This window comes from Sphaeramia orbicularis, chromosome 7 (genome assembly GCF_902148855.1).
Source record: "Sphaeramia orbicularis chromosome 7, fSphaOr1.1, whole genome shotgun sequence".
Lineage (NCBI taxonomy): Eukaryota > Metazoa > Chordata > Actinopteri > Kurtiformes > Apogonidae > Sphaeramia > Sphaeramia orbicularis.
In genome coordinates this window covers 38,648,138-38,672,840 of record NC_043963.1, presented here as the reverse complement: position 1 = coordinate 38,672,840, position 24,703 = coordinate 38,648,138, and the positions used below count along the sequence as shown (strand labels likewise).

Sequence of the window (24,703 nt, the reverse complement as noted above, 5' to 3'; positions counted from 1 at the left end):
AAACCATTTATATGACTGATCATTCTGTGACAACTTAAACTTTGTTGAAACAACAATTCTAAAAAAGCATTTCGATCACAAATTTGAGCAAGACAGTGGATACTGGTTGAGGAATTACTGAGGGGATAGAAATGGTTGGTGAATGGATGTATGGTAAATTAAATATTATGTGCCAGGGAGACAAGAATCTGCAACTGCACACCACCAACCATTTCAGGCCCAATGTCCACACTTATAATTTCCTCATGGTGCTGAGGGTGTTTTTCAACATTCAAATTATTTCTTCTGTATTTTTCATTTTGCTCATAATTTTGTCATTTTAAAATGAGTCCTACGTGTGTATGAAAATTCCTCACTAAATATAGGGTATTTTTACTGAACATTTTATCGATGCTCTGATTTGCAAGTGCAATCAGTGCCTCTCTTTCTCACATGAACACAAAGAACACATACGCACACTTACAAAAGAAAGTAATACGATTACACCAATCAAAGATTTGTAATGATTTGTGAGGGTTGGATTTCTCTGTGTGCTTTTGTACTTGTGTGTGTGTGTGTGTGTGTGTGTGCATGGCCACACTTGTATGTTCTACCAGGGGTGTGGTACCACACTACACCCACTCCTTCAACTAGTTTGTAACCTAGCAACACAACAGCAGAGAGAAGTTGGCTGGGAAAGTCAGCAAGAGAGGGAAGATGACTGAGAACTGTGAGATGGAGATGGTGAGGAACAGAGAGGGGCGAATGGAGGAAAGTCGTTTGTGAGTGTTTATGTGTTTATAAGAGTAACCAGTGTCTATACGAGGTGTGCGTATCTGTGAGTGAAAGAGACAGAAAGAGAGAGAGGGGGAGAAAGAAAAAAAATGAGAGAGTTGGAAGGTGTTCAGTTACAGTAAGTCTGTGTTGAGTGTTGCTAATTTGATACTGTGAGCTGATCAGGAATCAGTGCAGCAGGTCCCAACAAACCCAACACACACACACACACACACACACACACCTTCACACACACACACACACACACACACACACACACACACACACACACACACACACACACTCCAATATACACACGCAGAGTCATGTATCTGCAGTTGTCCCTACCAAACACAGTTGGCAAACAGTGCACACAGATAATAAACAATTGCACAGGCACACTGCTCTACACACTACTTGGCTGAGCTTCTTGTGCACGTCGCTGACTTTCACAAATTACATATGGTGTCACCTGGCATGATAAACCATCCTCACATGCCAATGAAGGGAGATGTTTTCCACCTTGTAGAAATCTAATGTCATTACCCGAAACTATGACGGCTCAAAGTTGCAATTGATCATTCAGAACCCACAGTTGAAGATATTTTCTCCTCTGGATTTGAAGCGCTTGACAGTACAACAAAAGCTGCTGCCTCTGCTTAGTGTGATTACAATAGCTCTGATCTCAAAAGAGGAACATGAATTGGCAGATCAGATAGACAGATGAGAAAATATATGCATTTACAGTACAGAAATACTCAGGAATTATCCAGTCACTTGTGCCTCCAGAAATACAAGATAGAATATGACTTGCACACTGGTATAAACACTCCATGTGGTTATATGTTATAAGACAGCAGATGCCGAACATCATCTGTAATATGACACCCAGAGCAAAGTGGGGGTTAAACCAATACAGAAAGGGATCTCTGTCTCTGTCTCTATCACACACGCATAAACACCGATATGGATATGGATACCCTAGCACTGCAGTATGAGACTATTATATACACACAGAAGAGGGAGAAGCAAGGAGGAGAAATGATGAGAAAGAGAAAGAGGGAGTGAGGAGAAGAGTGTGTGTGGTTATGGGGGGGTGAGGGGTGAGTAGGGAAAGCTAGAACAGCTTGCCGCATTGTCAAGGACACATCAAGGGGAGATTGAGAGAGGGAGAAAAAGAGGAGGACGAGAGCCAACAACAGAGACTGTGGAAGAGGATGAGGAGGAAGGGAAGAATGGAGGGATGGAGGAGAGAGTGAGGGAGGGATGGACTAATGAAAAGAGGATACAGCTTGCTACGATTACTCAGCATAAGGTCACCTCCTTTCTTTCCCTCCCTGTCTCTCTCTACCTCGCCTCGGCCTGAACCCTGTTGAGCGTCATATTGCTACACAACTCTTCAGCAATGCTGGGAGCTACATATGATTCCCTGCAGCAAGCACACTGGACACACACACACACAGACATCACACACAACCACACAGGCAAACGGACCCAAAGACTGTCACTGATCTCGGCCAACCACAGCATACAAATTGCCATTCCCCTTCCTAACAGCCAATCAAAAAAAAAGCAGTGCTCCAAACCTAGCTCAGTGGAGGAATGACATCACCTGTTGCTGGGCAGAAACCTGTTAGAGACAGGAAACCCTGGACCTAGTATCCTGGTCACCATGGAAACTGAATCACTTAGGGGTGAGGTTGAAGGGGAAGAGAGTGAGGATGGAGATTTAGGAGGGAGGCTGAAGACATGGGAGGCAGAGTCAGGAGAATGAGGACTGAATTTTATAAGTTTGATTTCATTTTATATTTTTAGTGTGTTGTTAAATTGTATTTAGGGGTAATGTTTGGAGTCACTCTGTCTTCCAGTGACCTAGTAATTCATTACCATGTATCTGTTAAACAGTATAACAAGGTCATCTACAATTTATGAGTGAAAGCAAACATGGAGCCCTTCTCAGCACTTTATTAAAGCTGTTTCACAATTGTCATAAAGTACAAAAGTGACTTAAACTGAGTTGTAAATAACTTTTAATCACTCCCAGCACTTTCGTCACTTTTACTTTCTCAGATTTTTTTTCTTTTACTTAAACAGATTTGCTAATATCTTTTATTTCAAACTTTTTCTTAGCGTCTCTCTTAGTTACCTTCATGTCTCTCACTCACTCTCAGGTCTCAGTGGGGACCCAACAGACCTGGAGCGCCGGGGCCAGATATACGGCCAAAACTTCATTCCCCCAAAGAAGCCTAAGACATTCATGGAGCTTGTGTGGGAGGCCTTACAGGACGTCACGCTCATCATACTGGAGATTGCTGCCATCATCTCCCTTGGCCTTTCTTTCTACCAGCCTCCCGGAAAAGAAAGTGAAGGTGAGGAGAGTAGACAGAGAGAAGATTCAAGAGTAAACTGAGCCTCAGAGAAAGGTAGTTTCACTCCTGATTAAAGAAGAGAACAGGATTAACAGATGGAGGAAATGAAGGATGTAGGAAAAGTGAGTGGATGAAATTTAAAAGCCCAAAAGAGAGTTTTGGCTCTTGTGAATGTGCAACATGATTACTAGGAACAGATTGAGCTATAAAAAATAGAAACATGAGTTGTAAAAAATAAACGCATGATCAAGTTTTAATACATGTTCACAGATATTAAGGATGGAAAGTAGAGAAAGACTAGAAGGAGTTATGAGTATGTTCTGTCTTAGATTTCATATAATACAACATATGATTCAGCTGGTGTAACACTGTGTTGTTATTATGACTAGAGTAAATAATGTTATAAACTACACAAAACTGAATCATAAGAAGTGACAAAAGAACCCACTTCTTCAAAAGATCCTTGAAGCTCTTTCTAGATTGTTTGAAATAATAGAGATAATGGTATGTTGCTGCTCATTGAATTGTTGGTTAGTCAAACAGATCTGAATGAAAAGTTTTTGATTTGTTTGACTTTAAAGATTGTGGCTTCACCAAGTAACAGTAAGAGAAAGGCAGTTGAGACAAAAAGTAAAAATTGTGGCAAACTGTTTTCGATTAGCTTTCTGGGACAGCTAACCACGGTGATAGGTCATGATAGAAAGGAAGTGGGCCTAGCAAAGAGGGGACATTGTGGCTCTTTTTGAGACCACACAGTGCACCATAGATAAAGCACATGCAAACTATACTTGCATTTATTCCATTAGAAAGAGCCCTTCAATATATGCATTTGCTGTTGTGTGTCATGAGCCACCGCTGATGATTGTGTCATTTTTTAATGGCTGTACCACCTGACGCTATAACACATGATGCAGGCATGACCTGAATTTTTTGTTTGATCTTGAATACATATATATTACTGTAGCTCACCACAAAAGAAAACTTCTTTTTGTGTCTGTCATTTTTCAGTTTAAGTAATGGGTAACCTGTCATTGTTGATCACAAGTATCTTTCCGTGCTGCTTTTGATATCTCAAGTGAAAGATGTTGAATCTATCTGAAATTTAAACTGTGTATAGATTACAAACCATCCATTTGTCCAACCATTTCATTCTCCAGCGTGCGGGAACGCGTCGGCGGGTGCAGAGGATGAAGGTGAAGCTGAGGCCGGCTGGATTGAGGGTGCAGCCATCCTGCTATCCGTTGTGTGTGTTGTCCTGGTTACAGCGTTTAACGACTGGTCCAAAGAGAAGCAGTTTCGAGGTCTGCAGAGTCGGATTGAGCAGGAACAGAAGTTCACTGTGGTGCGGAAAGGAAATGTCATCCAGATCCCTGTGGCTGACATGGTGGTGGGAGACATGGCCCAGGTCAAGTACGGTAAGGACTCAAAGACCATGACATTGTTCTCGTCTGACAAGTTCTGACAAGCATATACTGTATGTTGTTGCATCTTGTTTTTATTACACTACTCTACTAGCATTATATAATACTTGATTCAGTGGTGGTAATTTAACACTGCACCCCAAAAGGAGAGTCGCTCTTCAGTTTCACATCTGTTTCATCCCTGGCCACACCCAATAGCTTGATATGTGATGATTCATATTTTTAAAGTCCATGTAAAATATAATGTAAGAACCCTTCATTCATTCATCTTCTGAACAGCTTTATTCTCGAGAGGGGGTGCTGGAGCCTATCCCAGCTATGTTTTGGGCAAAGGCAGAGTACACCCTGGACGTGTTGCCAGTTCATCGCAGGGCTGACATATAGAGACGAACAACCAATCACTCACATTCACATCTATGGGCAATTTTAGATTAACCAGTGAACTTATTAGTGCATGTCTTTGGATAGAGTGAGGAAGCTGGAGTACCCGGAGAGAACCCATGCAAGCACAGAGGGAACATGCAAACTCTGAAATATGTAGCTTTAGTAGATAGAGGGTACTGAGCTATACATGTTTGCTAACCACCCACAGGTGCTAATGTTACCATTTGCATTACAAAGTGACTGGACTATCTCAGTGTGCCTGATAAAGTTTGATATGGTTGATTTTGATACAACTGACATTGCATTTTTTGTTTGGGTCATGTGTGAAATTATAATATCTAAGAATTATGCCAAAGGGCATAGAATCTGCAGGTGTGCTCGCCATTGTTTTGTTACTACAGTCATTTGTGGTAGTGCATGCATAAGGTAGGGAGGAAAGGACATTCACCTTGACATTTCTTCATTGTTAATGCGCAAAAAATTTAATAAAGTTTGTTCTCAAGTCCAGGCCCCAGTCTAGTGTCAAGTCTTTTGAGGACAAGTTAAGCCTCAAAGTCACTGCGTGTGAAGTCCAAGACCCAAACTTCAGTCCCTATTTCTGCCTAATAGTGATGTCATTCTGTAGTTGCACACCCTGAAGTACATTTCTACATCACTGCAGCAAGTGGAGATTTACTGCAGTGATGTAGAAACTGCAATATGAAGATTTTAGGGTTTTAGTTCCTCTTTAAGGTTTACGTGAGGTATACATTTGAATGTGCTTTGTGATATTTGACTGATGCGGTTACACTGCAATCTCAGTGTCACCTTTTATTCGGAATCGTTGATTTTTAATATCTCAGTGTAAGTATGTTAAACTCAAAATATGACATGCCCTTAAAAGTCACTCATAGGTTTATGCATTATGATACTGTATATTACCATGTTAATCACGCTCACTCTAGGGAAACATGGGCCCTGTTTTACCCTTGTTTAGAAGTGTCCTTAACCAGAAAGGAATTTAACTAGAAGGTGAATGAATCGCTGATCTATCAATGTCTGTGCTTAGGTGACCTGCTGCCAGCTGATGGTATCTTGGTCCAAGGCAATGATCTGAAGATAGATGAGAGCTCTCTCACTGGAGAGTCTGACCACGTGCGTAAGTCTGTGGACAAGGACCCCATGTTGCTCTCAGGTGGGTTTTTATGACAGTTTTTTTTTTTCAATTTGTTCACATGCTGCATCTTATCACTAGAGTGATTAGAGGTAAACCAGTACTTCCAAACCTTAACTTATACAGATTCAGAAACAATTCACATCACAATTTCTGGGCACCAAATAAACAAAGTTGTACTGCCCAGGTTACGGCAAGGCAAAGCAAGGCAGATGTATTTAGCACAATTCATACACACGGCAATTCACAGTGCTTTACAAAAATGGAAAAGAGACAAGTTAAAAACACAATTACAATTAAAACATAATCAATAAAACATAAATAATAATCAATTAAAATAAATTAAAAGAGAAGAGTGCAGATAGAGCACTTTCAGGTTAACAGGTGCATCACCTCGGGTAACATAAACAAGAGGGATTTCACCGTGATATTTATGTTTAAAACAGTAGCTCAGCTTTTCAGTTAGTCAAATTTTTAGAGTGATGCATTTATTATTTAAAATTATATGTAGATCTAGCCAAGTTTCTCTAAAGTTACCTTAAAGGCTGATGGAATTTTAAGCCTGGCAGCTGTACGAGTAAAGTTAACCTAGCTAGACTTGCTTGTCGTAGCTCTTTCGACATAATATTTGACAGACTAAAAATTAGTCCACATTCTCCACTTCTTGTATCATGTTGTATTATGTTGAGCTGACCTCTCAGCACCTCACCCCATCCTGCTCTGACAGTATTTTCTAATTCTTGCAGAGATACTTTGAATTGATTATTTTTTTGTGCTGTGTTACTGTGGGTGTGTAACTGAATCTAAAATCACCAATCTGTTTCGGATATTAAGGTACCCATGTGATGGAGGGCTCAGGGAGGATGCTTGTGACAGCTGTAGGTGTCAACTCTCAAACGGGCATCATCTTCACCCTGCTGGGTGCTGGAGAGATGGAGGAAGATGGGAAGGAGAAGAAAGGTAAGTGACCACTACTTATGTGTGTAGCCCAGTGAAAAGAGGTGATGTTTAATGATAAATCAAAGGGGCGGATGGTTTTCTTCTTGAAATCTTCTCAGAACCAGGAAAAGACAGAAACATTTGGAATCAAAAGCCTGAATGAAGGTTACCATAGGATGGTTACAGTCTCTCTCTCTCTCGCATCTCAACTGTTTCCATGGATGAATACTTCAAACTGCTCTTCAGTCAGTTAACATGTACTCACATGACAGCATGTGTGTGTGTGGTTGTTGTGTGCATTGAGGTAGTTGGCTGCCTAACTGATTTCAGATAAGAGCTTCAACAGGAAACACACCAGTTTAACCTCATAGATAATTTAGCCCACATCCTCTCCATCCTTCTTTCCACTCTCTGTTTCACTCTCTTTCCCTCTTGCTGTCTCACGTTCTCATGCCTCCCTCGCTCCCTCTTGCCATCCTTCCCTGCCTCTCTCACTTCATCTTGTTTACCCCACTCCTGTGCCCTCTTTCACTTTCCCATCTCTGCTGTTGCTCTCCCCTGTTTCTCCTTCCCTCCCTTAATCTGAGAGAGAGAGGCTGCAGATTGAATCAATTATTGAAAGAGCAGGGGAGAGCGAGGGAGCCGGAGAGATTCAGGGAAGAGTGTTGGTTGGTCAACGCATGAAGCATTAGTCTATGCTCAAATTTGTTTTGGAAGGCCCTGCAGTCAGAGCGCAGCTGCAGACAACAACAGAGGCACATACTTTGAGAAGCACTTAAGGTTAATTTCATTACTAGTGCACTCATCCATACCTATACCACTGCAGTTCTCATTTATGCACTGGAATGTGTTGCATTGTTGGTATCCTGAAGGGGGCAAATCATCTACGACACCCATCAATGCAGAAATTGAAAGAAAAGATTTAGCTGATTACACTTATTTTATGAAAAAAATAGTCTAATCACTTTTTGTTTTCAGTCTGTTTCTAAAGTGTTAGTTGTGTACAAGAACCTACTGCACTCAGTGCAGCAGCCACTGTGGGGTGGATCATTCAGTCATTTACTGGAGCTAATACATTATTCATAAGACTTCTACAAATGCCATAACTTGTTAGTTTTTCCTGATGCAATGTGGGTTTGCTATAGGGCTGTTTACTTTTTTCTTTGATCTGTCTCTCAGTTTGAGTTCGAGGTTATATTCAATTAAATTTTTTTTCCCCATTCTATAAAGCCATCTACAAACATTTTACTAGCAGAGTCGTGCGTGCAAACACTTTGAGTATTTGAGTTTTTTATTCTCCCCTTTTTGCTCTCTTTTTTCCCTTTTTGCCAAATCCTCTCACGTATCCCAAAACCTTCCTGTCTCACACAACCTTCAAACAGAGGACAGTACTCAGGTCCTCATCTCTACCGATGCCAGTTACAGCACAGTCACCAATGGTATGTGAGCATAAAGTTGTCTGCCCTGCCCCGTTCCTTTCCTCAGGCAATGAATGGACCCTAGTAAACGGTGCAGTGAAAGTGACAGTGACTTCTTTGGACTCTGTTCATATAAAAATGTCTCTGAGTCTGTTGACCCCATGTATGAAGATGTGTGTACCTTCACTACTCTTCCTCTTAGTATTTTTTTTTTTTTGTGAGTTTCTGTTCATAGAAGATTGTTTTTGTCTGTCTTAAAATGAGAAATTTAACTCATATTTACTCGTTTCAAAAATCTTTTCACAACTTTTTCTGTTATTTTCAATCTCTTTTCCCTTTCTCCTTTCTTTCTATCTATCATCTTTTCTTTTCAAACTTTCCTTTTTTTCTCAGGAAAACAACCTGATGGAGCTGTAGAGAACAATCAGAACAAAGGTAAAAGAAAAAAAGGGCTGCATCATGTGTATGTATGCATACATACACATGCTTGGTTTTGGATGCAGGAGCATATTTCTCCTTCAGATGCTGTGCTGAAGTGAGTTTTTCTGTTTGTTTCAGCTAAGAAGCAGGATAAGCAGGATGGGGGTGTTGCCATGGAGATGCAACCCCTGAAGAGTGCAGAGGGAGGCGAGGTAGAGGACAGAGAGAAGAAGAAGACCAATGTTCCTAAGAAAGAGAAGAGTGTTTTGCAGGGCAAGCTCACCAAACTCGCTGTTCAGATCGGCAAAGCAGGTAATGAAATGTCATATGTAAACTGTGCATAAAGATGTCAAACATTAATTAATTTTCAACACTATTCAGACAAAATGTAGAATTCAGCACCACAGGGGTTTTGCAGATGAGGGAAGCAATGAAGTAAAAAATACTTGGCAACTACACTTAAGCATCAGTATTTCCTTGAGCTTATTTATTTATTTATACAACTTTTTACTTTTACTCCCTACATGAACCACTTTATAACTTATTACATTTTCACACCAGGCCTCATACTTTTACTTTAATATATTTAGTGGAGTTATTTTGCATTTTTGTCTACCTTCCTAACATCAAACTAATATTTATCTACTGTAATAGAGTATGAAAAAAGTGATTGCTTGGTGTATCAACTGGGGCATATCCCAGTTGATCCAGCATAGAATCCAATTACAAAGTAAAGTTAATATGACATGATGTTCCATTAGTTTTCCAGAGAAACAGCTGATAGAAGTACATTTATATTCTACTCTGCTTGCTTGTGAAGAAGTTGAAGCTGCACCTCTGCAACATACTTTTGCCAGTTTGTTTTTTACACAGATATCTGCACTTTAGTAAAGTATATGTGATCTTATGACATTTCTAGAGGTTTGTGACCATGACGCACAATAGTTCTTTGTGAATATGGGAAACTATTTGTGGGAGTTTTGCTTAAGTTTGTGGATAAGGTGCAATGATGCAGAGATATGTGAAAAAGAAATGTCCTACATCTAATAGTTAAGATACAGAAGTCAAGTGAAGCAATGAAGCACAGTGCAGTTGTTCATGCACACAAAAAGCATAGCTTATGAACCAAATGAAAAGGTGCAGCCGAGGTATCAAATCAAGTTAGGACAGAGTAACTGAGTGACACTCTGATGAACTCTCCTGTCTTTGATTTCCCCCACAGGTTTGGTGATGTCAGCCATCACCGTCATCATCCTGGTGCTCTACTTTGTCATCGACACGTTTGTCATTGAAGGTTTGTGTGTATGCAGGTTCAGGCCCAGTGACAAGTAGAAACACACACACACACACACACACACACACATCAGAAAGCATCCTTCACACTTCCCTGCAGTTTTTATGTCATTCTTTTCCTGTGGTGCCAAATGTTTACCACTCTGTTGGGTATGAGTCACTCTTTAAAGTAGACTATTTGTTTTGGTCTTAATATGAAGTGTGGTGTGTGTTGCAGGTCATGCGTGGCTGGCAGAGTGTACTCCGGTTTATATCCAGTACTTTGTCAAATTCTTCATCATTGGTGTCACTGTGTTGGTGGTGGCAGTCCCAGAGGGCTTACCGCTCGCTGTCACCATTTCTCTGGCTTATTCTGTCAAGGTAAGACCATCCATCCAGTTTAGTAAAAGGGCAGCAAAAGGAGACATAGGTTGTAGTTTATGAATATGTGATACAAGCACACAGATCTCACAGTCAAGAATCAAGTGAAGGGAACAAATCAGGATGAGAAAGTGTGTGGTTAATAATCAGTGTTTCAGACCTTAAATTATCCTTATCCCTTTTTTATCAACAAAAACTTTTAAAATGCATCATGCGACTGAGTGACCATTTTTTTTCATATCTCAAAAACAGATTCGGTAGTTTATAGTTTTTTCTTCCTCTTTGGTTTAACAGAACCAGCTGTAAAACAACACCTACGGTGAACGTGTTAGCATACAATTTAGACATTCCGCAGACACAGAAAACATTAGCATTTATTTGGAGTCATGTCACTGTCCGCCGACTCAATGTAAGACCAATTCTAGTACTCCTCTAGCCTTGAGAAAATAGGACTTATCCCAAATCCTAAATGCTCTGCTATGTTATCCTGCTCTCTGACATGTGGTTCTGAATAGATAGTGTTGTAAGTTTATTAGAGCTTTTTGTGGAGAAAAGCTGTGTACAGAGGCTGTAAACAATACTGAGGAATAAAGTCTGGCAACCTGTCACTATGACACACCTTACAGCAGTGGTTCCCAACCTTTTTTGGCTCGTGACCCATTTTATTATCACAAATTTCTGGTGACCCCAGACATTCAAAACAGAGAATTGTTTTGCCAAAATTAATTTGTTTTTGATCATGTAATAGTTCGCTATGCAATGTTGCAAACAAATGTTAATTTTAGATGATATTTAGTATGTATAATGTATATTATTATGGATGGAGGCAGAAAAGCCAGGTGTAGATTACTGCACAAAGTGAGAATTTTATTTTCCTTGGTCAGGATATGTACAGTCAGTCCAGCTTGGATTTACAAGGCTGACAATTAATACTGAACAAACAAGAACTCAAACTATGAATTATGAAAGAGCTGCAGCATCTGAAACCGACCACAATGAACATTTGAAAGATAAACAGTACCACAGTGCTTCAGTTTCAGCTTCACAGTTTGTCATGTTTTTAATGGATTGTGATTGTCTCTGTCAACTCACCATAAATTTTTGATTTTTTTGTTTTGTTTTGTTTTGTTTTTTTGTTTTTTTGTTTGTTTTTTATCAATTACTAGAAATTTCAGGCGACCCCATTTGAATTCCAGGTGACCCCACGTGGGGTCCCGACCCCAAGGTTGAAAAACTCTGCCTTACAATTTACACATAGCAATTTGATCCATGTGGTGATATTAATTAGCTGCATTAAATTCAATAACAATGTGCTGGTAACATGAGCAATGGCACCAGTTTAGTCCCCTTCTTTGCAAACAATATCAGTAGGGACCTAAAGTATAATCTATTCTAGTATTAAAAAAAACCACAAATATTTTATGTTTTATTTGCTTCTAAATGGGTACTGTAAGAAAACAGTAATAACTATTCACCTGTTTCCCTCTTTCCTTCCTACTGTCCTTCCTTTTTCCCCCTATTTATCATTTCAACTCCCTCGCATCTGCCCCACACCCGTCCCTCTGCTCTCCATCACTATCTCATTTGTAGAAAATGATGAAAGACAACAACCTTGTACGGCATCTGGATGCATGCGAGACCATGGGCAACGCCACGGCCATCTGCTCTGACAAGACTGGCACTCTCACCACCAACCGAATGACTGTTGTACAGACGTATGTAGGTGAGTGAAGAGCAAATTTACAGAATATGTCATAGGGATTTGAGAGGAGCTGCACAATTAATCACCATAGTAAAAAGGTGCATGTTAGAACATAACAAAGTGCTCTCTGTTTAGTACAGTCTGCTTATTATTTACACCTAAAACAGGGACTGATGATAGATTTTTAAAGGCCTATATAATGATGATAGTTTAGAGCAAGAAAAAAAGCTGACTGATGTTGAACTGAATGTTTAAGTTAAACTGTGAAATGCTTAAATAAATGAGTCAGAATCACATAAAATTCAAAGTAATTAATCAATAAATGTTAACATCTGAAGATCAGAACATCCACAAAAGTTCTAGTTAGAGTGAAATTTTAAATCATTCCAGTTTAAAAGCCTAAAACTAGCAATCAGCCTGTATTGGTGCCAACTTCTGCCAATACTGATAGTTTGTAAAACATCTTATCTCTAAAAGAAATTAGTCTCTGTCTGTATTTCTCTTTACATATTGAAGCCTTTGCATTGTACATCACATGATTATCAGGTGTGTAGACTAGTTGAAATGGATGTGCAAAGATTATTAATCACACATTATTTCCCAGGTGATGTGCACCACCGTGTAATCCCAGACCCTGGACAGATCAACCCCCGGACCCTGGATCTATTAGTCAATGCTATCGCCATCAACAGCGCCTACACCTCCAAGATCATGGTGAGTCATGGACAGACAAAGATACCACTGTTTTCTGGAAAGTCATCTTACTATTTCGCAGACCCTTCAGCAGACCTTCATTGTGAATGCTCAGGTGGATGCAGGGGGATTCTGAAAATAATCTCACCTTTCACTGTGCCTTTGTTTTAATAATGTCACCCTTTCCCATGTCTCTTTATTCCTTTCCACGACTTTCTCTGCTATCCATCTATGTTCTGTCCTCCTCACCTTCCCTGCGTTTGTGTTTTCCTCACTGCCCTCTGTAATCCACCACCCCTACTGTCTGTCAGCCGCCTGATGTGGAGGGGGGTCTAGCTAAGCAGGTGGGCAACAAAACAGAGTGTGGCCTGCTGGGATTTGTATTAGACCTACAGCAGGACTACACCCCTGTCAGAGAGCAGATTCCTGAGGAGAGACTGTACAAGGTAGGAAAACATGGACCGCATTTTAAGTTGTTCAAATGAAATCCTTTGACACTTACCAGCTGAAGCAATCTATTTCAATTTATCCGACAAATTACATCATCACTTCCAACCACTTTCCAAAATCGCTGTGAACTCTTGTTTGTTAATTTTATCATGCTTTTTACAACATATCTCTAAAAGTTTATTCACCTCATATGTCTCAAGTGAACTAAAATTCAAGTTGACGGAGTTAGAAACTTCAGATTTGCAGCTTTTTAGGATTAAAATACCATGTATGTAAGATAGATTTATTGATATAATTTTAAATAAACAATACTATTACTACTACTACTAATGGTAATAATAACAATAAAAAGTAATATATGTAATATGTATTATTATTATTCTCCATCAGTGATTATCAGTTTGTATTACAATGAACAGAAAGTAGGCCTATTTTGGTAATATGCTTTATGCACAGCTTCATTGTAACTCACACGTAATGCCATGCAATTAGATTTTGAGTGTGTAGATATGTACAGATCCTGTCAGATCAAGAAGCTATAAAGTTAGACTTATCATTTAGTTTCTTTGCAATATCAAATTTGCATTATTCAATACCTTGAGCAATGTTGCGAGTTATATATGTATATGTATGATTTAACACTTAGAAATCTCACCTTCTTTCAACTCTGTTTCTCTAAGGTGTATACATTCAACTCAGTGCGTAAATCCATGAGCACAGTGATCAAGCTACCCGATGGTTCCTTCCGCCTCTACAGCAAAGGAGCGTCTGAGATCATGCTGAAAAAGTGAGTGATGTGGGACAACACCTGACTGTGAATTAATGGGGGTAAACATGTTCATATTAAGTTGAGACTCTGACAATAACATGGTAACTGATTGTTTTTCGAACACTCCTTTGTGCATCCTTTTTCTGTTCATTAATCTCTTCAGGTGTTCCTACATCCTCGATGCCAATGGCGAACCTCGCAGTTTCCGGCCACGTGACCGAGATGAGATGGTGAAACAGGTGAAATATTATTTAACAAGTCACTTCTGCTTTCATTCACAATAAGACAATCTTCCCTGGAAAATTAAATATAAAGCAAACTGATGGTCCATTTGAAAAACTCCAGATGATGTGCAGTTACTAAATCCTAAAAATGTCTTGACAATCACAATATTCGCCCACTCTATTGTCATGAAGATCTTCCACACAGCTCTGCTTCAGGCAAGGCTAGCTGTCTTTTTTTAAACATGATTTTATTAGACTGCCAAAGTTTTTAAAAGCTGCTGAAAATCTTTAAGACAGACTGCTTTGCTGACTCAGTCTAGTTGTACCTAAAATATTCACCAGCAAAAATAACTTTCACACTTTATTGATATGAAAACTGCCGTTCCAATCACACTAAACACCACAAGCATTACTGAACAGAATGTGAGTGAAAACTGTGGCATCAGCGTTGGCAGACTTATATACAAGTTTATTAAACATAAAATCTTGCTACATCATCCTAGCTTTAACTAAAATATCCACCAATAAAATACATGTATTTATTCCCCATACTGTAGATTTAATTGACTGACAGGATGACTGAACGTGTTTATCTCATAATGTACACTGCTTTTGCCTTGAGAAAAATAGCTCTCTTCCATACACAAGTTTTTTCCAGCTCAGTTACTCAGTTTGCACTGTGGCAGCGTTATGCCAGCTCTTCTTTAAATCATAATGCCTCTCTCTGCTGTCTGCATTCAGCTTGCAGTGTTTTCCCTACAGCTACATCATAAGACCCTGCCACAGATGCACCAAAGTTTTACTTAAAACTGCACAAAGGCAATTTAAGCCAAGTTTTAAACTTTTGTATGGAGTAAAATTATTTTTTCTCTTTGTAAGAGATCAGTGGAGTGAGAGGTTTGTTTTGTTGTTATTTATGATAATCATTCATTCATAGGTGATTGAACCAATGGCCTGTGAGGGGTTGAGGACTATCTGTATTGCATTCCGTGACTTGCCATCTAATCCAGAACCAGACTGGGAGAACGAGGCTGAAATAGTTACAGAGTTGACCTGCATCACTGTGGTTGGGATAGAGGACCCTGTGCGGCCTGAGGTATGTGGAAAAAAATAAAGTAAAAGTGCATCTTTAATTTAAGTTACAGCTGATACTCTGAGATAAACTGCTCCATAGCGTGTGGCTGTAATCTGTGTGTAAGAAAGTACTTGGCATGAGGTTTCTGTGTGAACAAATATCTCTATGCGTCCAAGGTGCCTGATGCCATCCGAAAGTGCCAGCGTGCAGGCATCACAGTGCGAATGGTAACTGGTGATAACATTAACACAGCCAGAGCCATTGCTGCTAAATGTGGCATCATCCACCCCGGGGATGACTTTATCTGCCTAGAGGGAAAAGACTTCAATCGACGAATCAGGAATGAGAAAGGAGAGGTGAGTTGGAGTTAAACTCAAAAAATTAAAAAAAAAAAAAAAATCATCAGTTTAGTAGCAGATCTCTTGATAACCCCACAGCCTCTCCCTTCCTTTAATGTGTCCCCTCCTCAATGCTGATATACTTATCCTAAATGTTTTAGCTAGTACACAGCATTAAAGCTTACATTTGTTGAGCCTCGCTTTCAACAAACCCTTTCAGTGTCAACATATTAGCATTTAATAAAATGGATTGCTGCTGATTAGTACTGTTGAGTGCATGTAAATTTATATTTGGAAATGCTGTGTGTAAATCATCATCATATAAGAGTACGAGTACAGTGTAATTACTTTGAAGAGAGCACCATACAAGGACCACTTTCTCAGTGCCTCATTGATGCTTTTTCTCCAGAACACTTGCTTGTAGTTGGATCCACAGTGACATCTAGTGAAGATTAGTTCAAATTTTCTCTTTCATGGACTTCTACATTACACTCTTCTCCACTTTCTTCTCCATTTGACAGATTGAACAGGAACGCATTGACAAAATCTGGCCCAAACTCCGTGTGTTGGCTCGATCATCACCAACTGACAAACACACACTGGTCAAAGGTGAGTCACACGTTTCCTGCTCCAAACACACAAACACACACACACACTGGTTCATACACACTCTATAGCCTTTTACTGTTTGTGTCCAGGCATCATCGACAGTAGCATTGTAGAACAGAGGCAGGTCGTCGCAGTAACAGGAGATGGAACCAATGATGGACCTGCGCTGAAGAAGGCTGATGTGGGATTTGCCATGGTAACTTGTTTGAGATATTAGTCATCATGGATGTTAATGTAGATTTTAGAGAACAAATGCTCCTTTCTATATATCACTATGAAATGAATGCCACAGAACATATTAATGATAAATATTAACTTCAAAATATTTCATCTCTTAAATGTATATGTTTAATAGCGTGACTGTGACATTGACCGTGGCTAAGTGGTGACACTTGGCGACAGGACTACACGATATTGAGACAGTTGCACTTCAACATAATTTTTATGCTTGACTGTTTGCATGAATCATCTCATAACTGTCAGTCCTTTTCTCCCTCTCTGTCGAAACCTCTGTCAGGGCATTGCGGGGACAGACGTGGCTAAAGAGGCATCTGACATCATCCTGACTGATGACAACTTCAGCAGCATTGTCAAGGCAGTGATGTGGGGACGAAATGTCTACGATAGCATCTCCAAGTTTCTGCAGTTCCAGCTCACGGTCAATGTAGTGGCTGTCATTGTGGCCTTCACCGGGGCTTGCATCACTCAGGTAGACAGCTTTATTAATAAACATATAGACACATGCTGACACATGTACATTTCTATGCATACACGCATAAAATCACTCCATAAACATTAGTCACTTTTTGACTCCTGAGACAAAGAGGATGAAAACATGCTTTTTTCCCTCACACAAGTCAAACAGAGGCACGCACAAATACAAATGGTATGTTACTTGTTGTCATTGTTGCTTATATTATTGGAATTTTATCATAGTAAAAGGGATTTTTGAGGCTCATCTTGAGCTCTTATCACCATAGCAGTAGAGCCCTACAAAGCAAATCTGTAAGGAGTATTGTATGGTCAGGTTTCTAAATAAAATACCTCTACATAACAACTTCCGCTTTAAATTTACACTAAGTAACATTTGTTTGTGGTAGAGTCTGTGTTGTGCTGGTACATGGCTGTGTTGACAGTGGACTTTCTAAGCTAATGTTGCATTCTTTACTCAAGAGGAAGGGACAGAACTGCACTGAGAGTCTTGGAATAAAGCCTAAATATAATCTTTTGGAAGTCAGTATACAGGCTTTTATCATGGATGTAGATCACCGAGAATGTCTGGGAAGGTGCTAATTTTTAAGGTTCATTATAGTTTGTTCACACGTCGGAGAAAAGTAAAAAAAGGATTGCACAGAATTGCAGCATGCAGAGGCAAATCATGAAGACACATTAAAATACAAGACTGCAGTATGATATCTTTACTAATCTTGAGATTTTTCATAACCATTGAATGGAAATACGTACTCCAATCAATAGTTCACCAATCATGACGTTCCTAACCACTGTAGATCCTCCTTTATTGGAGCAGTTCATCAGCTTGGCAAGGACTGGCGAGGTCTCGCCTGACACTGACTTGCCAAAGACTCCTGATGATGAATCTCTCTGCAGGACTCTCCGCTGAAGGCAGTGCAGATGTTGTGGGTGAATCTGATAATGGACACGTTTGCCTCTCTGGCCCTGGCCACCGAGCCCCCCACTGAGGCCCTGTTGCTACGGAAACCCTATGGCCGGAACAACCCGCTCATCTCACTGACCATGATGAAGAACATACTTGGCCATGGAGTGTACCAGCTGGTCATCATCTTCACCCTGCTGTTCATAGGTGAGTACACCACAAACACAAGCTCAGATAACCAGGAAAATTGTTTGAGCTGCTATTGAAACAGCTGACTTCAGTAATGTCAGATTTTATGTGTGACTGTTAGCTTACCAAGACTTCAACACTTGTGCAGACAGATACATAAATAGAACCAAGATCTTTGGTTGAGGCAGCCACTGGAACACTCTGCCAGAGGACTCAGGGTAGCTGGAGATCTTTCTTTTTTTTTTTTTTTTTTTTTTTTTTTTAAGATACTTTTGGCTATTTTCAAGTCATTATTACACTTATACAGTAGAAGTAGACAGGAAGGTTGCAGGGAGACAAGAAGGAAGATGACATATAGCAAACAGCCACCGGGGCAGCTCTGAGGTAGAACACAAAAACTCTGGGTTAGCAGTTGGTTAGATAAGGTTTATAACATGCTAAGTTTGTTGCTCTGTTTTATTCTTTTTTTGGTGATAGAAAAGTATTATTTTATTCAATTCGTATGGAAGAATTTGATTTATTGATTGATAAATGTGCAAGCACTTAACATTTAGTTGTTGACATGTTTATTTTTCCTTTAACTGATCCAGCACAAACCCTAATTAACAGTTTTTACATTTCTCGACCTCTCATTTCTACTTCCTCTGCAACCCTGTCCTTCTTTTTGTTTTATGTCTCCAGGCGAGCGTATGTTTAACATTGACAGTGGCCGTAATGCTCCACTCCATTCTCCCCCATCCGAACACTACACCATCATCTTCAACACTTTCGTCCTCATGCAACTCTTCAACGAGATCAACGCTCGCAAGATCCATGGAGAGAGAAATGTCTTTGATGGCATATTTTCCAACCCAATATTCTGCTCCATTGTTCTGGGGACCTTTGCTGTTCAGGTAAGGTTAAAAAGTCAAATGCATGTTGCAGAAGAGGAAATGGGAAAGAGGAGCAAAGACAGAATGTATTATGACTCGACAGCTTGCCTAATTTAAGATGTCACACTTTAGCCACTGTAAGAGGAAAGCTGCATCGTTTCACATGAGATACAGATGAAATTTACAAAATAAGGAGCTGTTAGCACATAAAAACAAAGAAAGACAGAGTGTAAGATTCAAAGTTGGAAAGAGGGAAGTTTTCTGAAACTCCTCTGTTTTGTGTGGTCCTCTAGGGACAGACAACAGAGGCATGAGAGTGAGCTAGAGGGTGATGGCAGTGATTTGGAGTGTGACAGCGACAAAGAGAGTGGAAGAAGTCATTTCAGATAGAAAGAGGATAGAGGATATGTGCGAGTTAAGGACAGGAGGCAGCCTGAGAGAGGTGGAAGAGACAGAGCGTGAGATAAATCAGAAAGCTGGATGCCTCATCTCTTTACAAAGATATTATTACTGTACTTGATACACTTTATCATAGTCCCAGTGAGATTTATGACAGTGCTGTTCAGTGTCAAGATGATAGTGTCATTCTGTTAGACCTTGTTCTGGGGTGTAAATGATCGTGTTGCTATTTAAAATGCTGGTGGTACCTTCACTGAATTATGTGAATGTGTATGAGCGAAGTGTTACTGTGACACAAAGTTGAAACATGTTACAGGACTGTGTTCATAAGGGTACAATTATCAATAATTCATTTTTAAAAATGCATAATAATTTCACTCAAAGTGTCATTTTATGTTAGTATTATGACTGGCCAGGTTTTTTCTTCACAGCACTGTTTCACATCTCGGTGTCTTCATGTTGAAGATCAAATTAGGACATTATGTTCTTACACAGTATTTTCACACTCAATACCACGCCAGTTACACACAAATATGCTAGAAAAGACTTAGAACAACTAACTGATGTTGTCCATGTCAGATTTCGTATTTGTATTACGTATAAAGTGGAAAGCTATACCTCATGAATATTTAAATGCAGTACTCAAACACAAATTCTGTGCTTGTATTATTACACTTGTAATTCCATCTTGACAGACTGCAGAATAGTGTCTGCTGTTGGCACATCCTGCTGTTATTGTTTTTCCTCCTTACTGTACGGGCTGTGTTTCGTGCAGCAGAGATCGGTGGTGCAGTGCCAGTTTCTCCCTCAACGTTGTGTGTGTGTGTGTGTTTGCGTGTGTGTGTGTCACAATAATTATGTTGTACCCTGTGCTTCTGCTGCAGATCGTGATCGTGCAGTGGGGAGGGAAGCCCTTCAGCTGTGCCCCTCTCAATGTGGAGCAGTGGCTCTGGTGTCTGTTCGTAGGAGTTGGAGAGCTGCTCTGGGGGCAGGTAAGCAGCTCTTCAGTCTGCTGAGTCAAACCACACAGAGCAAGTGTAGGCTGACAGGCCTGGTTTACCTAGATTTTCCCTTGAGGTGAAGCTAGGGGAACATTTTCACACTAGTTTAGACACTACTATTGTATTCTGCCTGATTCTGCTCTGTATCTTGCTGCATTGTATCTTTCTAATTCAGCATGTGGTTCCAGGTAATTGCCACTGTGCCGACAGAGCGGTTGCCATGCCTGAAGGAGGCTGGGCTGGGCCTGGAGCCTGGAGAGGAGGAAGGAGAGGAACTGGCAGAGGATGAGGAGGAGATTGACTGTGCTGAGAGAGAGCTGCGCCGTGGACAGATCCTCTGGTTCAGAGGACTCAACCGCATCCAGACCCAGGTACTGTTTGACAGCAAAACAAATAACTAAAACCCAAACTGTCTCGAGAAGTCATTTGCAAAAATATCCAGTCTGGCATCACAACACTTTGACCTGCAGCTGCATAATGTCAGAAGCCTCATAAGGTCATGATACATGTGTAGTTTAAGGTGGATTCAAGGAAAAGGGAAAAACACAGATCAGTGTTTTCAAAACATTTTAACAATTTGCATTGAATGCTAATTATTTAACAGGACATTGCTATCAACTGTGTTGTAATAATACTTAAAATAAACTACCAGTATCATGGCCTTTATTCATTAATATTATGGGGCAATATGAGAGACTTTTGGAAAGAAAGAAAACATCTCCATAAGAAATCTACCATGCTACTGTGAAATTGTTTTAGTTGATGATATAAGAATCATGACTTTTTAACTTAAAACTAAGTTGAAAGTGACCCTTATTCGTTTCTACTCTTCAAAAGTCAGTCTCTATTTTTCTGTCTGTGCTGTTCCTCTGACATGTGCCAAACAGAATAATGCCATTTTTTTCTCCCCAAAGCAGCTAACTGTTTTGTTCTGTTTAAACATTGTGTAATGCATTTCTCAAACTTTTTTCTTTCTTTTTTTTTTCACTGGAAGTGTAATATGATATACATATAAATGTTACGAGAGAGGCATAAATGTGGTAACTGGATGTGTGTTTAGCATGCACGTTCAGCTGCACTTGTGTGTATGTGTGTATGTTTACATTTTCTGTACAGGCTGAGGCTAAGTAGACAGGCTGTTGGCTTTGGCTTGATGACATTAATTGATTGATTCTCACACTGCTTTGTGAGAGAATGGAGGTAAAGACAGCAAAGCAGCACCGGCAACAATCTGCTAACGGCCTCCTAGCAGTGTTAGAGAGGCAGTCCAGACTCTCTGCTTAAGTGCCTGTCTTTGCGTAAAGTGGTCAGTTTTTCATTAAGAGGTTTGGTCTGAGTGTGCAGACAGCAGTACACATACACACACATCCTCATACAAACATGCAGTTATTATCTCTAATATTGTAGCGTTTTTATGTAATATTCAAAAAGCCAACTACATACATTCGCTGATGCACATGTTCCCTCAGATGGAAGTGAAGAGCTATTGCTAGTGACGTTAAGTGTTTTAAAACACAGGTGTCAAACATGCGGCCTGGGGGCCAAATCCAGCCTACCAAAGGGTCCAGTCCGGCCCTTGGGATGAATTTGTGAAATGCAAAAATTACACTAAGATATTAACAATCCTTTTAGTTCAGGTTCCACATTCAGATCAGTTCAATCTCCAGTGGGCAGGACCAGTCAAATACTATCATAATAACATAAAAATAATGACAACTCCAAATGTTTTTGCTTTGTAAATGTAAATATTTTCATGTATTTACACTAAAACAAAGTATAATTTTGCAAAAAATGCGAACAACCTGAAATATTTTAAGAGAAGCAAGTACAATTTTAACAATATTCTGCCTGTTATTAAAATGTTTTGTGTTTGTAGATCCACTGTGATCTATAAGTTATAATGTACATGTGTAAATGATAAACTGAGGCAGAATATTGTTAAAATTACCCTTATTTTTTCAGTTTGTTCATGTTAGTCACATCTTTTGAAAGGATAGTTTGTAGATGTAAACTTTTTCATACGGTAAATTTACTTCTTTTGCTCTAAAACATAGAGAAAAGTTTGGAGTTGACATTATTTATATATTATTATGTTATTATTTCACTGGTCCGGCCCATTTCAGATCAAATTTAGCTGAATCTGGCCCCTGAACTAAAATGAGTTTGACACCCCTGTTTTAAAGGGACCCACAGTTTACCAGTACATGCAAACACATCTAGTACACTCAGACCGGCCTGTCCTGCCTTCACTGAGTGCTGCTGTTTTGTCTCTGTCCTGCAGATGGAGGTAGTGAGCACGTTCAAGCGAAGTGGTTCGTTTCAGGGGGCAGTGAGACGGCGCTCCTCTGTGCTCAGTCAGCTCCACGACGTAAACACTATCTCTACCCCCTCTCACGTAGCTCTCTCCACCGCAACAGCCAATACCAGCCCAGCCCCCGGGAGTGAGTCCGCCGAACGCATGTACACATACACACATGTACATACACACCTATACCTGCACACACACCTGCAGCCAGTCACTCACTTTCTCTTTCGCACATTCAGTCATTGACATGAACACACACACACACACACACTGCTGCACGGCACGTGGACTGCAGTATTACTCTCTATGGTTGTGTCCCCTCCGCTCGCTGCTCGTGTGTGTGCAATGTCTCCTCTATTCTTTTCTCAATTCTCCCTTTCAAACAGCACCCAGTCCTGACCGGCTGTGTTAACAGTCCATTCTGGCCTGATCTGGTCTGGTCCAATTCCCAGTCTGGTCCCAGTCCAGAGTCTCTTTTGTTGTTGAGTGTTGGTTGGTGCAGGAGGTGACTTGCTGTTCTCTCTCTCTGTCTCTGTATGAGATTTCCTGACAGAAATGGACCAGCATAGTTTATAGAGTCACAAAGGAAAGTGATTCATTTCAAAACAACAAACAGTTGAACATTTTTAAGAAAACAAGTGAAGTTCAAGAAAACAAAACTTCTGGACACATTGTCATGTTCAGAGGGCAAATGGCAGCACCTCCTACACTATGTGTTATTACTTGTTTGTGAAAGAGGTCAAGCGTGGTTACTGTGGTTAATCCTTGCTGTAAACATTTTTGTAAAGAACTGGTGTAATTTTCTCCTCTATAAAAACAAAGACAGTATAAATAGTGTTGTTCTAACATTGACAGTTCTATTTTAAAAATGCTATGGCTAGAATTCATATTCATTTCGAAATGGCTTTCATATGGCTTCTGCAATTCTCTAAACTGTAAACCTTCGAGTATAAAAGGCCCATAACACACTGCTGTTTCCAAGACTGAAAAGATGCCCTCTTCCTCTATCGCTCTTGCTTTCTCTCTCCTTATTCTGGTCCTCTCACTTTTGCTCAGTGCTGCAATTGTTGTCAACTGGTTATTTCTGTAACAGTATTTCCAGCTCCGACGTCACAACAACTTTGGCTCTCCTTCCCCTGATGTCTCCAAAAAGTCCTGTTTTCTCTCTCTCTCTCACACTTTCTCTGTCCAGTCTGGTTTTTCTCTCCTCTCTCCCTCACGGTTGTCACTCTCTCCTCTTTCTCTTGTATTTATGAGGTGTTACAGGTTCCCAGTGCTTGAAGTCAACAGGAATATTCTGCAAAATGTGTTATAATTGTTCTTCATAAATAGAGTTGTTCTTTTGTAGACACCTTAAAAGTATTTAGATTTTATCAGATCTAAATACAGGCTCTTGTGTAGCATACTGATAAGATTTCTTTAGTAGATTTTCATTTGTTTCTTTTTCTGTTTTCTTTATATCTTACTTTGACCTTTACCTCATCCCTTTTTGTCATCCTCCCATCTCCTTTCTAGAGTAGCATCCACCCCTCATGTTTTTTCTTGATTTGTTTGTATGTCAGTTCTGCGTATGTCTGTGTTTGTGCGTGTGTTTACCTGCGTGCATGTGGACTTGCTGACGTATCTGTGAGCCGCAGTTTGACTTCTGTGTGTTTGTGTCCGTGCATTTGTGTGTATGTCAACGTGTGCAGCTATGCTAGTACACTTGTGGCTGTGCGTGAGTGTGTCCGTGTGCGTGCATGCATGTGTACGGCTGAGCTGTCTCTTCATTTGATTGTCTCATCAGTCTTTTCACCGTTCCTTCTCAGTTGCTTCTTCTTAGCTTCCTTGCTCCCTTCTCTCCATCCTTCCGTCCTTCATTCCACGCTGCCTTCCTCCCACGATGCTCCATCACCTGTAGGTGTAGCTCTAGAGAGGCTCTAGTCGGCGCCTCATTGTTGACTGTGATCATT

General features: G+C 40.1%; 1 protein-coding gene across 5 annotated transcripts in view; it reads left to right on the top strand.

Moving 5' to 3' along the window:
• Nucleotides 1-24,703, top strand: part of atp2b3b (ATPase plasma membrane Ca2+ transporting 3b) — a 39,133-nt gene that overhangs the window by 5,502 nt on the left and 8,928 nt on the right. For 2 of the 5 annotated variants that reach the window (XM_030139112.1, XM_030139113.1), the window contains exons 3-25: nucleotides 2,925-3,122; nucleotides 4,280-4,537; nucleotides 5,976-6,101; nucleotides 6,915-7,040; nucleotides 8,402-8,458; nucleotides 8,831-8,872; nucleotides 8,996-9,169; nucleotides 10,080-10,151; nucleotides 10,368-10,510; nucleotides 12,101-12,233; nucleotides 12,817-12,926; nucleotides 13,217-13,351; nucleotides 14,036-14,142; nucleotides 14,288-14,363; nucleotides 15,286-15,444; nucleotides 15,600-15,779; nucleotides 16,283-16,370; nucleotides 16,460-16,566; nucleotides 16,888-17,079; nucleotides 17,979-18,192; nucleotides 18,856-19,067; nucleotides 20,330-20,437; nucleotides 20,635-20,817. In XM_030139112.1, the coding sequence (XP_029994972.1) occupies nucleotides 2,925-3,122; nucleotides 4,280-4,537; nucleotides 5,976-6,101; nucleotides 6,915-7,040; nucleotides 8,402-8,458; nucleotides 8,831-8,872; nucleotides 8,996-9,169; nucleotides 10,080-10,151; nucleotides 10,368-10,510; nucleotides 12,101-12,233; nucleotides 12,817-12,926; nucleotides 13,217-13,351; nucleotides 14,036-14,142; nucleotides 14,288-14,363; nucleotides 15,286-15,444; nucleotides 15,600-15,779; nucleotides 16,283-16,370; nucleotides 16,460-16,566; nucleotides 16,888-17,079; nucleotides 17,979-18,192; nucleotides 18,856-19,067; nucleotides 20,330-20,437; nucleotides 20,635-20,817 (3,200 nt within the window). Of the gene's footprint in view, nucleotides 1-2,924; nucleotides 3,123-4,279; nucleotides 4,538-5,975; nucleotides 6,102-6,914; nucleotides 7,041-8,401; nucleotides 8,459-8,830; nucleotides 8,873-8,995; nucleotides 9,170-10,079; nucleotides 10,152-10,367; nucleotides 10,511-12,100; nucleotides 12,234-12,816; nucleotides 12,927-13,216; nucleotides 13,352-14,035; nucleotides 14,143-14,287; nucleotides 14,364-15,285; nucleotides 15,445-15,599; nucleotides 15,780-16,282; nucleotides 16,371-16,459; nucleotides 16,567-16,887; nucleotides 17,080-17,978; nucleotides 18,193-18,855; nucleotides 19,068-20,329; nucleotides 20,438-20,634; nucleotides 20,818-22,727; nucleotides 22,888-24,703 lie in introns of all 5 variants that reach the window. The other 3 variants (XM_030139115.1, XM_030139116.1, XM_030139114.1) reach the window with 3 other exon arrangements.